The 16,755-nt window shown below is 43.6% G+C and overlaps 1 protein-coding gene across 1 annotated transcript; it reads right to left on the reverse strand.

Moving 5' to 3' along the window:
- Positions 1–8,175: 8,175 nt before the first annotated feature.
- LOC123110850 (CBL-interacting protein kinase 17) lies at positions 8,176–12,702 on the reverse strand. The gene is made up of 12 exons (XM_044531474.1): positions 12,342–12,702; positions 10,649–10,720; positions 10,419–10,526; positions 10,229–10,309; positions 10,071–10,124; positions 9,869–9,994; positions 9,556–9,765; positions 9,327–9,431; positions 9,020–9,136; positions 8,860–8,922; positions 8,680–8,754; positions 8,176–8,560 (listed from the first exon to the last, which is right to left on the reverse strand). Exons 1-12 carry the CDS (start codon positions 12,609–12,611, stop codon positions 8,441–8,443), a joined length of 1,401 nt encoding a protein of 466 aa, XP_044387409.1. The 5' UTR covers positions 12,612–12,702; the 3' UTR covers positions 8,176–8,440.
- Between the last annotated feature and the right edge of the window lie 4,053 nt (positions 12,703–16,755).

The raw sequence follows: 16,755 nt of genomic DNA on the forward strand, positions 1-16,755 counted from the left end.
TCCTACCATCGTTGCCATATACCACCATTGTTTCCATATCCTACAATCGCTGCCATATACCACCACCGCTGCCATATACCACCATATATCCACCCCAAATCCGAGTTCTTTTCATATTAGGTTTGTTTTCGAGATCCATCTACTTTCCGATTCGTGTTTCCTTGCCTGAGTAGGTTTTAAAAAAAAGTCCGGAAACCACCCTCCGTTTAGGCCCAAAATTTTCCGAAAACGCACTTATCAAAAAAAATCTGGCTATCCTATTTTTAGGTGTTTCTGAGTGTTTTGAGATAGGTGCCATCATAGAAAGTTTTTTCGAGCCGTTTCCAGATTTTGGTCCGAGCAGTCAAAAAAATTGGTCGCAAAAAGTTTGTGTCTATCCTGTTACCTTGACTTGAGAAGAGTTTTGAGACACTCGCCATTATAGTGAATTTTTGCCAAAAAAAGAGGAGCGCAAAAAAAGGAGCGAAAAAAATCAGAGCTACATGCAACCACCAGCACCAGGTTGTCCACAGGCATATAATCGCAATGGTAGGCCTGCACTACCACCTCAGTTACGAGATTATGACCATATTCCTAAGCTGAAATCGAATATTCCACCGTTTGAGGGTAGATACATTCCTGATGTATATCTTACTTGGGAGTTAGAAACCAAACAACGTTTCACATGCTTACAATATCCTGAGGAGAGACCTCTTGCTGCTGCTATTTGTGAATTCACTAGTTTTGCTTCTGTTTGGTGGTCTGAACATTGTAGATTATATCCTATTCCAACTAGTTGGGCTGCTTTGAAAACTGCTATGCGTACTCGTTGGGTTCCACCATATTATCAACGTGAATTGCTTCAAAAATTGCAGCGTTTAAGACAAGGAAAAAATTATGTAGAAGAATATTATCAGGAATTACAAACTGGCATGATTAGATGTGGTATTGTTGAGGATAATGAAGCTATGCTTGCACGTTTTATGGGTGGATTAAATAAAGAGATTCAAACCATTCTAGAGTATAAGGAGTATAATAATATCACTCGTTTATTCCATCTTGCTTGTAAAGCTGAACGTGAAGTGCAGGATCGACAGGCATTGGCACGAACTAATTTTTCTGCAGGTCCATCTTCATCATGGACACCACGTACATCCTCTACTCCCACACGTCCTACTACAGCACCACTGACTTCAGCCACCAATTCCAACCGAGATACAAGAAAATAGGCACCACCACCACCATCTGCCAGGAGTACACCTTCCGGTCCCATACAGAGCTCTTCTTCATCCATGGCATCAACAGGGTAAACACATGATATTATTTGTCATGGTTGCAAGGGTGGAGGTCATTATGCGAGAGAATTCCCATCTAAGCGTGTGATGATTGCTACTGAGGATGGTGGGTATGAGTGCGCTAGTGACTATGATGAGGAGACTTTGGCTCTTATTACAAGTGAAGAACACGGTGGAGATGGTTCTGATCATGAGACGCAATACATGGCTCCTAAAGATGCTGACAGGTATGAATGTTTAGTTGCTCAACGTGTTTTGAGTGTGCAGGTCACACAAGTTGAGCAAAATCAGAGGCATAATTTGTTCCATACAAAGGGAGTCGTGAAGGAACGTTCTGTTCGCGTCATCATTGATGGAGGGAGTTGCAACAACTTGGCTAGCATGGAGATGGTGGAGAAGCTATCTCTCACCACAAGACCACATCCACATCCTTACTATATCCAATGGTTCAATAACAGCGGCAAGGTTAAGGTAACGTGTGCTACTCGTGTGCATTTTAGTATCTCTACATATGCTGACTATGTTGATTGTGATGTGGTACCCATGCAAGCATGTTCCTTATTACTTGGTAGACCATGGAAATTTGATAAAAAATTTGTACACCATGGTAGAAACAATCAGTATACTCTTGTTCATAAGGATAAAAATAGTACTTTGCTTCCTATGACTCCTGATTCCATTTTGAAAGATGATATTAATAGAGCTAATAAAGCAAAACAGGAGAAAAATAAGAGTGAAAATCAGATTGGGACAACAGAATTTGAGCAACAAATGAAGCCTAATAATAAACCATCTAGTGTTGCTTCTGAAATTAAATTGAAAAGTGCATGTTTACTTGCCACCAAATCTGATATTGATGATCTAGATTGTAGCAAATCTGTTTGCTATGCTTTTGTGTGCAAAGAGGCATTATTTTCATTCGAGGACGTGCCTTCCTCTTTGCCTCCTGCTGTCACTAACATTTTGCAGGAGTTCGCTGACGTCTTTCCACAAGACGTGCCACCAGGATTACCACCTATTTGAGGGATTGAGCATCAAATTGACTTAATTCCCGGTGCATCATTACCCAACCGTGCACCATACCGTACCAATCCAGAGGAAACGAAGGAGATTATGCGTCAAGTATAGGAGCTACTCGACAAAGGTTATATACGAGAATCCCTTAGTCCTTGTGTTGTTCCTATCATTTTAGTGCCGAAAAAGGATGGTACGTCGCATATGTGTGTTGATTGTAGAGGCATCAATAATATTACTATTCGTTATCGTCATCCTATTCCTAGGCTAGATGATATGCTTGATGAATTGAGTGGCTCTACAATATTCTCCAAAGTTGATTTCCATAGTGGATACCATCAAATTCGTACGAAATTGGGAGATGAATGGAAAAACAACATTTAAAACTAAGTTTGGATTGTATGAGTGGTTAGTCATGCCTTTTGGGTTAACTAATGCACCTAGTACCTTCATGAGATTAATGAACGAAGTTTTACGTGCTTTCGTTGGATGATGTGTGGTAGTTTATTTTGATGATATACTGATTTATAGCAGATCTTTGAAGGGAGATTTGGAACATTTGCGTGCTCTTTTTATTGCTTTACGAGACGCACATTTTTTCGGCAACCTCGGAAAGTGCACCTTTTGCACAGACCGAGTATCTTTTCTTGGCTATGTTGTTACTCCACAGGGAATTGAAGTTGATAAAGCCAAGATTGAAGCTATTGAGAGTTGGCCGCAGCCCAAAACGGTCACACAAGTGAGGAGTTTTCTTGGCCTCGCTGGTTTCTATAGGCATTTTGTGAGAGATTTCAGCACCATTGTTGCACCTCTCAATGAGCTTACAAAGAAGGATGTGCCTTTTGTTTGGGGCACCGCACAGGAAAAAGCCTTCAAGGTATTGAAAGATAAGTTGAAACATGCTCCTTTACTCCAACTTCCTGATTTTAATAAGACTTTTGAGCTTGAATGTGATGCTAGTGGAATTGGATTAGGAGGTGTGTTATTACAAGATGGCAAACCTATTGCATACTTTTCTGAAAAATTGAGTGGGCCTAGTCTGAATTATTCTACTTATGATAAAGAATTATATGCTCTTGTTTGGACTTTAGAAACATGGCAACATTATTTATGGCCCAAAGAATTTGTTATACATTCTGATCATAAATCTTTGAAACATATTAAAAGTCAAGCTAAACTAAATCGTAGACATGCTAAATGGGTTGAATTCATTGAGACTTTCCCTTATGTCATTAAACACAAGAAGGGTAAAGAAAATGTTATTGCTGATGCTTTGTCTCGTCGCTATACTATGCTTTCACAACTTGACTTAAAAATATTTGGTTTGGAGACCATCAAAGATCAATATGTGCATGATGCTAATTTTAAAGATGTAATGCAGAATTGTAAAGAAGGAAGAACATGGAACAAGTTCATCGTTAATGATGGATTTGTGTTTCGTGCTAACAGGCTATGCATTCCAGCTAGCTCCGTTCGTCTTTTGTTGTTGTAGGAGGCGCATGGAGGAGGATTAATGGGACACTTTGGCATGAAGAAGACGGAGGACATACTTGCTACACATTTATTTTAGCCAAAGATGAGACGGGGTGTTGAGCATTTTGTTGCTCGCTGCACTACATGTCAAAAAACTAAGTCACGACTCAATCCTTATGGTTTATATATGCCTTTGTCTGTACCTAGTGTTCCTTGGGAGGATATATCTATGGACTTTGTTTTAGGTTTACCTCGAACAAAGAAGGGGGGGATAGCATATTTGTGGTCGTGGATAGATTCTCGAAAATGGCACACTTTATACCATGTCATAAAAGCGATGATGTTGTTAATGTTGCTAATTTGTTCTTTCGTGAAATTATTTGCTTGCATGGTGTGTCAAATACTATTGTTTCCGATCATGATACTAAATTTCTTAGCCACTTTTGGAGATGTTTATGGGCTAAGTTGGGGACTAAACTGCTTTTTAGTACTACTTGTCACCCCCAAACTGATGGACAAACGGAAGTGGTCAATAGAACATTATCTACTATGCTTAGGGCTATTTTGAAGAATAATAAGAAAATGTGGGGAAAATGCTTGCCTCATATTGAATTTGCTTATAATCGTTCATTGCATTCTACTACTAAGATGTGCCCTTTTGAAATTGTGTATGGTTTCCTACCTCGTGACCTATTGATTTGTTGCCTCTTCCATCTTCGGAGAAGGTTAATTTTGATGCTAAACAACATGCTAAATTGATTTTACAAATGCATGAGTTAACTAAGGAAAACATTGAGCGTATGAATGCTAAATACAAACTTGCTGGAGATAAGGATAGAAAACATGTTGTATTTGCACCTAGAGATCTTGTTTAGTTTCATTTGCGCAAGGATAGATTTCCTGATTTGCGCAAATCAAAGCTAATGCCATGTGCTAATGGTCCTTTTAAGGTGTTAGAGAAAATAAATGATAATGCATATAAACTTGAGCTGCCCGCACATTTTGGGGTTAATCCCACTTTTAACATTGCAGATTTGAAGCCTTATTTGGGTGAGGAAGATGAGCTTCCGTCGAGGACGACTTCATTTCAAGAAGGGGAGGATGATGATGACATCAATACCATTGTTACACCCATAGCCCCTACTGCTATAAATACTGGACCAATTACTAGAGCCTGCGCACGCCAATTAAATTACCAGGTACTTTTGTTTCTTCGTAATGATTCTAATGTTCAGGAGAATATGATGCTGCCTAAATTGGATACATTTGTTTTGCTTACAAATGAAGGACCTAGCTTGGGGAAGGATGAACATTGGAGCAAGAACAAGCATGGAGATAATGGCATGCGCAAGGGAAACAAGGACGGAGTTACAAGTGATGATTTCAGGACGTTGAAGCCACCATAATGAGTCCATGAAGCCTTGGACGAAATATACAAGATGCTACTTCATAACTTCCGTCTCGAGGCTATTCTAGGTGTCGCGTCACATTATTATTGGGCCAAGCCCATGTAATTTCGAAATACTTGAGTATAGGCTGTTTTTAGAGTCCGTATGTGTGGGGAAACAAGAGATAGGGTTGGTTTCGGACCCCTTCCCCAAGGGCCACGAAATTCCCCCATCTTCCTCCATATATGCAGCCCTTAGGGCGCCGTTTAGACTTTGGGTTTTGTTTAGATTAAAAGTTCGCCATAGCTGCAACTTCGTGTACTTCATTTGTGTTCAACGACCAGACAAAGGTGTCACAGAACCCCACCTTCATTAATAAAGCTTTCCTCTTATATTCGCAATATCCAGATTGCAATCTCAGTTTCTTGCTTGTTCTTCGTTTGCTCGCAGGAAAACAGACCCTCGTGGTCAGGTTGATCGTGCTCCGGCGTGGTCAATAACCCCTCGGAAGTTGGTTTAGCGATTACTAAGGTGCGATGTCTCGCACGTTTCTAGTCGGATCGTCAAGGTCGACTCCCACAGAAAACGATAGCCACCTACTCATCGAAACATCGGGACACCTTTGCCTCTATCACCCCCGGGCCAGTGCTCCTCCGAGTGTTTGTCCAAAACAGAGCCACTTGCGATACCACCCCTTCACCTGGGGTTTTCGGTTGACGTATGTAGTGTTCATCCGACCGTGGCCAGAGACGAGATACGCACGGCTACTATCAGGGTGTCAGCACATCGGGAAGTCTTGCTGGTTTTATTTTACCATTGTCGAAATGTCTTGTGCACCGGGACCCCGAGTCTGATCGGATGTCTCGAGATGGAGGATTGTCTCCGCGGATCGTGAGCTCATAATGGGCTAAGTTGGGACACCCTTGCAGGGTTTAAACTTTCGAGAGCCATGCCCGCGGTTATGCGGCAGATGGGAATTTGTTAATATCCGGTTGTAGAGAACTTGACACCAGGCTCGAATTAAAATACCCAACCGTGTGTGTAACCGTGATGGAATCTTTTCGAGTGGTCGAGAAGAGAACACGGTGGGGTTATGTTTGAACGTAAGTAGTTTAGAATCACTTCTTGATCATTACTAGTTTGCGACTGTTTGCGTAGATTCTCATCATATTCTTGTACTCGTAAGTTAGCCACCATACATTGCTTAGTCGCTGCTGCAACCTCACCACTTATCCATTCCATACCCATTAAGCTTTGCTAGTCTTGAGACCCATGGTAATGGGATTGTTGAGTCATCGTGGCTCACAGATTACTACAACAACAGTTGCAGGTATAGGTAATGCGATGATCATGACGTGAGAGCGATGCTTGCTTGTTTTGAGTTCTTCTTCTGCTTCCTGGTTCAGGGGATATGTTCCTGGTCGGCATCCTGGGCTAGCAGGGTGGATGTCGTTTGAGTTTTTGTTTGTATTTCATCCGTAGTCGGATGATGCTCTGATGTATGATGGTGTTGTATTCATGCGGCATTGTATGCCTTTTGTATGTATCCCCAACTATTATGTAATGGTACGATGTAATGATATCCACCTTGCAAAAGCATCTCCAATATGCGTTTGTATCCTTGGTGGGACCTTCGAGTTCTTTTAGGATAGGGTCACATATTGGGCGTGACAAGTGTTTTCTGCTGCAGATTTCAGTCTGATCCCCCCCTTCCCCGATCCAACGGTAGGCTGCGTGCCAGTTACTGCGTGACTGGCCAGAGGCCAGTCACCGGATCCCTATCCGTCGAAGAGCGCTTCCTTGCCCATCGCGTGTTCCCGGGAGGAGATGGCCTCGGTGTGCACGCTGCTCAGATGCGCGAACACCTCTTTCCCTTGCAATTACCTGGGACTGCATTCAATCTGCAAGCGAACACCAACCCAATTTCAAGCCATCATGGGTCAACTCGCAGGATGCCTGCCCAATTGGAAGGCGACCATGTTACCGAAGAGTGGAAGGTTACTACTGACTACGCCAGTCATCTGCGCAATCCCAATTGATGCAATGTTAGTAATGGAATTGCCATCCAAAATGCTGAGGCGATGATCAAAATATGTCGTGGATTTTTGTGGGCGACAAGGATGATGCCAATGGAGGAAGTTGCGATGTGGCATGGGACATGTTATGCCAGCCAAAGTCGGTAGGGGGTTTGGCCATACCTAACTTACGTTAGCTAAACACCGCAATTTAGGTCCTAACAAGAGAAATAGATAATCCATCTCTTATTTTTCAATCCCCTTGTTGAAAATAAGTCGTTCCTTTTCCAGGCCGCATCCCTCTCCAAAAACCGTTGTGGCCACTGCTCCTCGTCAACGACTCCCCTCCTCCACTTGCCGCTCTACCAACAGAAGGGGGTGGGGACCCCAAATCTACATTGCAGCATTGTACTTAGGCCCCTTAGAGTTAGAAGTTCACACCCTGATGGTAGTGCTATGGTGGTGATGGTGGCGCTGTGCAGATGAAGAAAAAGGTTTCCATGAATCCTCGTCCACCTCGGTAGCAACGATCTCGTCAGTGGACTAGGGGAGGGCGGCGGAGGCAGGGAAAGGGCTCGTGTGGTCAGTACTCTTCTAGAGTGGTGGGTCTGGTCGTGTATTCGTGTTATATAGGTGGTCTTCGAATGTATCTTTCGTACGAGTGGACGGCTGCATCATGTCTTGGCCCTCTAGCTCCTCCTCTAACCGGCAATATTCGACCAGTTTGAGCATTGTCAAGGAGGTTACGAGGTTATGTCTCCTCGTATCTATTTGGCTAGATCTGGGGTGGTCATCCAACCATGTTAATTGCCTTCTTCTCTAGGGCGACAGTTTATTTCCCAGATTGTAGTTGTCAACATCTTCACGCTCCGACAGGCAACTTCCAGTCCGTTGCGTCAACAACGTTTCACTAACTCTCATGGTGTTTGGAATGTCTAGAGGGGTATCGAGCTTCCCTCATGGCAAGTGCAGAAGGAAGATTGCGTGCAATTTTTCATTTATGTAAAGATGTCCTTGCAAAGGTTGGTCGACTTTAATATAAGGCCTTTGGCCTTTTCGCGCAAAAAATTATTACATCGCTGAACCATTTTTGTGCCGCTATCACACCCCTTCAGCTGAGGATGATAGTCAGTTTCACCACTCGACTATCTGTATGCAGTTCTGTACACAGTGAGATCCTAATCCTTACATCATCATCATCATTTCCAATCAATAAACAGCTATGATCCTAGCGTCCTACATCATGTCAGTTGGGGTATCTACAGCACAGCACTCATCACAAGGCAACCAGTGGTGTTGCGGCTCTGCTGTCAAAGCTCGGGAGGTTGTCGCCGAAGAGCGACCCCATCCCAAAAATCTTATCAATCCCAAGATCACTCGAGATCCTATCGTAGAGCTGCAAAATACATTCCAAGAAAGAAACATCGTTAAGTCATTCACTCACTAAGCACCAGCACTGAAGATGTGTAGAGTGAAGTTGTAGTAGTGGCAAATTCAGTTAGCGCTCTTGTGTACCTGTCTGTACACTGCAGTGTCACCATGGGACTTCCTAAGCTCCACAACATGCAGAGAGGGGCCAAGCTCAAACACCTGGGACAAGAAAAATAACAGCAACACAGCTGTTAGCAGTTGATACCCATTGGTTACCCTTCCCACGCGTTTCACCGAAGAAAGGTTCAGCTCGCTGAATTATACCTCGGCACAGACTAAGAATGGTGTGGGGTTGTTCGGTCCATTGCAATTGCCCGTTATTTTGAGCTGAAATATAACATGGTACATCATTTTCAGTTCCTTCAGAACTTGTACTCAATCATGTGATGCTGAAAAACCTTTACAATGAGAAGCTTCTGCTCACCTTGCTATGCGCTCTCTGAACATGGAACCCTGACTGCGTCGCGGACACTTCAATCTTGTCGAACAAATCCTTCGGTGGATGTGCTGATGTGAACCTGATCTTTCTCTGGGACACTCCCTGCAACAAATTCAGCTGGATCAGATGAGTTGTTGTATAAGACCGCAGTGGCAGCATTCAGTGATCATCTTGATCTAAGAATATGAAATGTTTATCTTCAGAAGCTATGCATATGATTTTTCTTCCCAGCTTTGCAAACCAAATCACTCTGAATACAACAAGGGAGGCACTGGAAAATGTTTGTGCATACCTCTTCTTCAAATAAACCTGAAAGATCGAGGGAAGATGCCATTCCGATCAGCTGAAAAGCGTTCATTTGATGAATACTCTTGTCCCCGTGAGCTTCACTAATTTGCTTCAGGATAAAAAATGGAAACAAAAATTCACCGATCAGCAGCTAGAGATACGGAACACATGATGCCTATATTAGGACATAAATTGGTCTTCAGCATCATACAGTTTGTGTCATCTTGCCATACCTCTTTGATAGGTAGAATTGCACCAAGCCGTACATCTTCATCATCGTCATCATATGGAGCAACAGGAATATAGTCTTTCTGAAACCATTCGTGTAGTTTGATCTCTGCCATGTTGATCCTCTTCATCGGATTTGGTTCAAGAATCCTCTTAAGAAGGTTTTGTGCACCGGGCGAAAGCCACTCCGGGATCTGAGTGTCACCCTTGAAAATCTACACACAACCAGATAACAGTAGTATCATTGGAATCGCTTGAGAGAACTATCAGCAAAGGACACTAAATAACACTTTTTTTCTTTTTTTATCAAAGGTCTACCTTCTGATAAAGAACAACCATATTTCGGTCATCAAACGGAAGGTGTCCTACAAGCATTATGTAAAGAATTACTCCACAAGACCAGATATCCGACAATGATCCGTCGTAACCTCTGTTCTGCAGAACCTGGATATATTTGGCACAAGAATTAGCAAATATACAGTTAACCAGATAATTGATCTGAAGGTGGCCAGTCGTTTACCTCAGGAGCAATATAGTTGGGGCTACCACAGGTTGTATGCAGCAATCCATCATTCTAAAAAGTTGCTGATATTAAATTCAATGAAATGAAAATATCCTCGCAAAAAATATTAATAAAAAATCAATACAAACAAATTGTGTGATAAATTTCTGTCATACCCCAAGATGTTGTGGTAAAGCACTGAGACCAAAATCAGATATCTTGATTTTGCCTTTCCGATCAATAAGAACATTTTCAGGCTGTAACATGTAACAGTGGGATAAATCAGGAGAAAACAGAACAATCGAGTCGTATTGGTTATCTCGCGAAGTATATGATGCTTAAAAAAAATACTTCAGTCGTCAGTACCTTGAGGTCTCTGTGGTAGACACCCTTTTCATGGCAATAGCTCACACCGTCAATTAGCTGCTGAAAAAGCCTCCTTCCTTCTCGTTCAGATAGTTTTCTCTTTATTGCCTTTTATTTGTAGGAAGGAAATCAACTTGAAGTGTTAGAACTAACAAATGTACATGACAGAGAATTTTATAGTGCAAAGGAAGGTTTTTAGACAACTGAAAACAAAAGTTATACGGGCTTACAATCCTGTCAAAAAGTTCGCCTCCATTGACAAACTCAAGCACCATATAGATCTTTGTTTTGCTAGCAGCAACCTAAAACCAAGAGTTAAAACAATCACAGGATTAATAATACGACAATGATGTTACTTAAACGACCGACGTGAGCGAATTCATATGCTCATGTGCACCATGAGTTAGACACTTAGACCTAAAACAATTCCATTTCAATTCTATTTCACAGAAGACAAAGATCATTGCATAGTAGTAGAAAATAAGATGAGGATAAGGACGGGGCTGCCAGCAGCTGGTCGGCATTATTGGATCCTTGACGGCGACGCGTCACATGCAGTCCAAATCAAGGATTAATCTTAGCATGGAGAAGTGCGTGGCATGGAGCTGAATCTGCCTCTGTGGGACCACTAGCCCATGTCTTGAGGGTTGACCAAGGAGCAAAGATTATGCAACTAGAACTAGATCCGGCCAACTGGACCAACTCCACATGCCACTACACGCTAATGATCTCTACCTGTAACGCGCAATGAACTGCAGGCTATTAGCCCACCCTACTATAATATTCAAAAGAGAACCCCCACAATTATAGATAAGTGTTTCTATGAATCTTTGAAGACATATATAGATAAACACTTATGATGATTCTTGCAAACTTGCAATCTCCATCGCCAAGCAGGAGTACCATTTTTTAAGGAATCTGCGGTTGATAATTGTATTGTGATGCGGACCGGTCGCATGCCCAGGTCCCCGGATGGTGGACGTGACAATAAGTTGTCACCCACCCGAGTTGTCACCTGCCCGAGTTTGAGCCTCCCTTGCTCTGGGGTGGACACATCACTCTCCTTAATAAGCTGTCATTTTTCGATGATTGCAGCATATGATTGATTGTTCCAGGTCATCATGTTTAGATATAAACCCCTATCCTCCCGCAAAAAGCAAAATGAACTCCTATCCGGTCAATGTTTTGTAACCCAGCTCGATGAGGTCTTTCTAAGTATTCTCTCCCTCAATTTTAACAAACAATTCCACAAAATAATGGGTAAATTAACAAACGGTGATATGTACGTCAAAAAAAGGGATAATATGAGTCCACAACCAGGAGAGAGGCAGCAGCGCAGCACAGTATACATCGCACGCTGCTAAATGGAAATCTGCCTTTGTGGGCCCACCAGCCCATGTCTGAGGGTGTGCCAACGTACGGAGAACATGCAGTTGGAGACAACTGGACCAACAGCACGTGGTAGGTTTAGTGTCCTACGTGTATATAACACACTAATAAGAACTAATAATCCAATGCAGAATCCCTCCAACAATTATATACGAGAACATATATGGATAAGCATTACGATGATGCTCGCAATCTCCACTTCCAAGTGCCATTTCTTTAAGGAATCTCAGGTTGATAATTTGTAGCGCGATTCTTCCCAGTCATCAAGATGTTTAGATATAATGAACGCCTATCCGATCAATGTTTGTAACCCGGCTCGCCTTTTCCTCAAATTTACGAAGGATACATACATCTGATCTAGGGGAGGCAGCGGGCAGCAAAACATACATCGCACGCGGCTAATTCGTCAACGAATCGACTGAACGATCACAGGGAAATGGAATCAAATCAATCAAACGAGCAGGGCAGTTGAGACCACGAGCGGAGGCCGGAGGGGTAGCAACAGGAGCGGAGATCACGATTAGTACTAATTACCTCGTGGAGGCGGACGACGTTGGGGTGCGCGAGCATGGTGAGCGTGGCGATCTCCCTGCGGACCTGGTCGTCGGCGCCGGGGAGGGAGAGCACCCTGCCGCGGTCCAGGATCTTCACGGCGAAGTGCTCCCCGGTGGCGCGGTGCCGCGCCTGCTTCACCTTGCCGAAGTTGCCTTCCCCGAGCGTGCGGCCCAGCTCGTACGCGCCCAGCAGCGCCGCCCGCGCGCGGCACCCCGCCGCCGCCCCTTCCGCGTCCCCCGTCGCCCCCATCTGCAGCCCGCTGTTGCCCGGAGAGGGACTCGCTGGTGGTGAATCGGGTCGGAGGCGTGGTACGCGTGTAGGATGACGATGCGAATTGGAAAGTGGAAGGGGGCGTATTTATAGCTCTGAATCAATAATCCTCTCCGAGCTCGCCACTTGGTGTTTCCGTGTGTGTGGTTGCGGTTGTGTGTGGTGTGGGGTTTGCTCGGTGTTTGGATTACCTTAATCCTGAAGCCAGCCCAACAGAATAAATAACATTTTTACTGTGAAGGTGTGGCGAGCGAGGAAGGAAGCTCAAGTAAAAAAAACAAAGGCGTGTTATGGTTTATTAGCTGTCCATTTTGACCATGTTCGTTCTTGTAAAGCAAAGAAATGGCTTCGTCGCGCCGCTCCGAGTCAAAACTGGCAATTTTACAAACAAAACGAGAGAGAAGACAGGAATACTTCATCCTGTGGTGTGGTTATATATTCAGGTTTATTAAGCCGGTGCTAATCTGCTTACCGTCCAGCGAAGAAGAATAAAATTTGTGTCACCGCCATTCGTGGTGTGTTTGGCATTTGCTTTGGGTTATAACATTTTTTCCAAAAAGTTCAGATGCCATATATTATATACAGGTAATACCACTGAAAGTCATAGAACTTGTGTTCGATGTTCTGTTTGGTTCTAAAACTTTCATAATATAAAATTATAGTCACTTAACTTGTCGTCAGCGTGCAAATACGATGCTTTCAACTATATTATGACATGCACACATGGAGAGCCGGCATCTCTTAGGGCCACCTGTCAGTGGCTAGAAACATTTTTCGCAGACAACTCCTTTACGTTTTATTTATTTACATTCAAAATTGCTCAAATAAAGTGAAAAAAGTGTAGCTAGTGAGATTTTTTTTTTGAAACCGTACACCCGAAGGCATACGTTACTTGTATTCATACGAGTAGGAAAACAGCACAGTCATGCGAATACACGTACGAATACAGATACAGAAAGACACAAAGGATACAGGCGGTGTTGTCGCAGCCAGAAAACAAAGCCCCATACATAGGGAAAATAGTCCATGGAGACCTTCCTCGGAATTGCATGCTCCGCGCCCCAAATCCCTGTTGACGATGAATCACTGGAGCAGACGCCAAATCTTGAGCAAACCTGGAGCAGGAGAAGCTCCTTGCCACATAGGCGTTAATGAACCGCATCATCCACCGATTCCAGCAAATCGGATCTAAAACCAAATCAGACATCGGTCGGAGGCGATCCCCATGCCGGGGACGCTCCCCAAGCTGCTCCTGCACCGGATCCGGGGACGATGCCAAATCAGCTCGAAAGAGATGACCGGATCCCCCTCCCACAAGCCACCAGCCTTGACAGACTAAGCCGCCCTTGTCCTTGCGCGAAGAGCCGGCACCGCTGGAGAAGGCCGACGAGCCAGACCACCATCGTGCCAAAAGGCAGGACCCCACAAGCCCCTCGCCAGCATCTGCCACAACGCCGACGAGCCGGAGCCAGAGCTGGGGGACATTATTTCGATGGCGCACCGACGATTGCTCCGTCAATACATCGGCGCCGAAAACCGAACCTGGGGACGACGCCCCGCACTGTAGCTAGTGAGATTTGATCCCACGTTCTACATGCAAGAAACTCGAATAGATAGCCACCAGACCAAGGACGCTGGAGGTTTACCATGCACAACTATTTACCTATTATATATCTTCTATGCCGGACCATACAAATTAAACTAAATTTGGAATCTAAACGAAAAAGGGGAAAATGCAGTTCGAACATGTATCGTCGCCGAATTGGTGGGATAACTGCTAGACCAGGTTGCACTTCGTGATTGAAAAGGATAAACAATATGTATGTGGTCAGTTCTCATGTCATGTATATCCAAAACTAAATTTATGATTTTAAAAGGTTTTCTTTTAGAGTAGTGAAACTATATTTAGTTTGAGTTGGCACTTATCCCAAGATAATAAGTCCTCAAAAAATCCCAAGATAATAAGAGGGTGACTAGGACTAAAAATTTACCCACAATACATAACTTTAAATATAACTTCTTCACAAAAGAAATTTTATATATAGCTAGCAAACTTGGGGCCCATAAACTTGAAACTATACAACATATAGCACTCTTATCTATATTATCTCTAAGAACTAAAAGCAAGTCTATCGTTAGCTAATTGACGAGGCGTATACTTAGATTGCAATGCCTAAAAGGATATCTGAACAATGTAAATGCAAAGCAACATAAAGAAAACACAAGATATATAAGAATGTAAGAGCAACTCCAACAGGGCGACCCATTTCGTCCGTCGCCGTCCGTTTGGGTCGGTGCGGACACAAAAAACGACCCAACGCGCCGACTCAAACATACGCTCGTCCGTTTTTCGTCCGCGGGCGACCCATGCCCGGCCCAATTTTGAACCGGATCTGCGTCGACGCGGACACGCACGGACACGCGCACGCTCGCCCACTCCTCCCCCGGGCCCGCTGGTCTGTGTCACATTGCCCTCCCCCATCCAATAGCAACCCTCGCCATCCTCCTTCGCCGTTGACGTCGCCGCCCAATTTTTCCGGCGACTCTGCCAGCTGCCGGGGCCTGCACATCCGCCCAACTATGCCGCCCACTCCCACGTTACCTGATACATCTCCAACGTATCTATAATTTTTGATTATTTCATGCTATTATATTACCCATTTTGGATGTTTATGGGCTTTACTTTACACTTTTATATCATTTTTGGGACTAACCTACTAACCGGTGGCCCAACCCGAATTGTTGTTTTTTTGCCTATTTCAGTGTTTCGAAGAAAAGGAATATCAAACAGAGTCCAAACGGAATGAAATCTTCGGGAGCGATCTTTTTGGAACAAACTGATCCAGAGGACTTGGAGTGGAAGTCAAGAAACAAAGCAGGAGGCCACGAGGGTGCCCGACACGCCCCTACAGGTGGGAGCGCCCCCCACCCTCATAGGCCCCTCGGGCGTCCACCGACGTACTCCTTCCTCCTACATATACCCATGTACCCTGAAAACATCATAAGCAACCATGAAAACCTAGTTCCACCGCCGTAACCTTCTGTATCTGCGAGATCCCATCTTGGAGCCTTCGCCGGCACTCCGCCGGAGGGGGAATCGATCACGGAGGGCCTTTACATCATCTCCAAGGCCTCTCCGATGAGTTGTGGGTAGTTTACCACAGACCTTCGGGTCCATAGTTATTAGCTAGATGGCTTCTTCTCTCTCTTTGAATCTCAATACAAAGTTCTCCTTGATCTTCTTGGAGATCTATTAGATGTAACTCTTTTTGCGGTGTGTTTGTCGAGATCCGATGAATTGTGGGTTTATGATCAAGTTTATCTATGAGAAATATTTGAATCTCCTCTGAATTCTTTTTGTATGATTAAGTTATCTTTGCAAGTCTCTTTGAATTATTAGTTTGGTTTGGCCTACTAGATTGATCTTTCTTGCAATGGGAGAAGTGCTCAGCTTTGGGTTCAATCTTGCGGTGTCCTTTCCCAGTGACAGCAGGGGCAGCAAGGCACGTATTGTATTGTTGCCATCGAGGATAAAAAGATGGGTTTATATCATATTGCATGAGTTTATCCCTCTACATCATGCCATCTTTCTTAATGCGTTACTCTATTCTTTATGAACTTAATACTCTAGATGCATGCTGGATAGCGGTCGATGTGTGGAGTAATAGTAGTAGATGCAGAATCGTTTCGATCTACTTGTCACAGACGTGATGCCTATATACATGATCATGCCTAGATAATCTCATAATTATTCGCTTTTCTATCAATTGCTCGATAGTAATTTGTTCACCCACCATAATAATTATGCTATCTTGAGAGAAGCTACTAGTGAAACCTATGGCCCCCGGGTCTATCTCTTATCATATAAGCTTTCAATATACTTTTATTTGCATCTTTACTTTTCAAATCTATACCATAAGATACCAAAAATATATTTATCTTATCATATTATCTCTATCAGATCTCACTTTCGCAAGTGGCCGTGAAAGGATTGACAACCTCATTATTGCGTTGGTTGCGAGTTCTTGTTTGTTTGTGTAGGTGCGTGGAACTTGTGAGGAGCCTCCTACTGGATTGATACCTTGATTCTCAAAAACTGAGGGAAATACTTACACTACTATTG

The sequence above is a fragment of the Triticum aestivum genome, chromosome 1B (genome assembly GCF_018294505.1).
Source record: "Triticum aestivum cultivar Chinese Spring chromosome 1B, IWGSC CS RefSeq v2.1, whole genome shotgun sequence".
Classification (NCBI taxonomy): Eukaryota; Viridiplantae; Streptophyta; class Magnoliopsida; order Poales; family Poaceae; genus Triticum; species Triticum aestivum.

Excerpts from the sequence above, each read along its gene's own strand:
- LOC123110850 (XM_044531474.1), bottom strand. The coding sequence starts at position 12,611 with ATGGGGGCGACGGGGGACGCGGAAGGGGCGGCGGCGGGGTGCCGCGCG. Across the intron at positions 10,721-12,341 it reads ACGTCGTCCGCCTCCACGAG|GTTGCTGCTAGCAAAACAAA; the intron begins GTAATTAGTACT and ends TCTTGGTTTTAG. Across the intron at positions 8,923-9,019 it reads TTCAGAGAGCGCATAGCAAG|CTCAAAATAACGGGCAATTG; the intron begins GTGAGCAGAAGC and ends GTTATATTTCAG.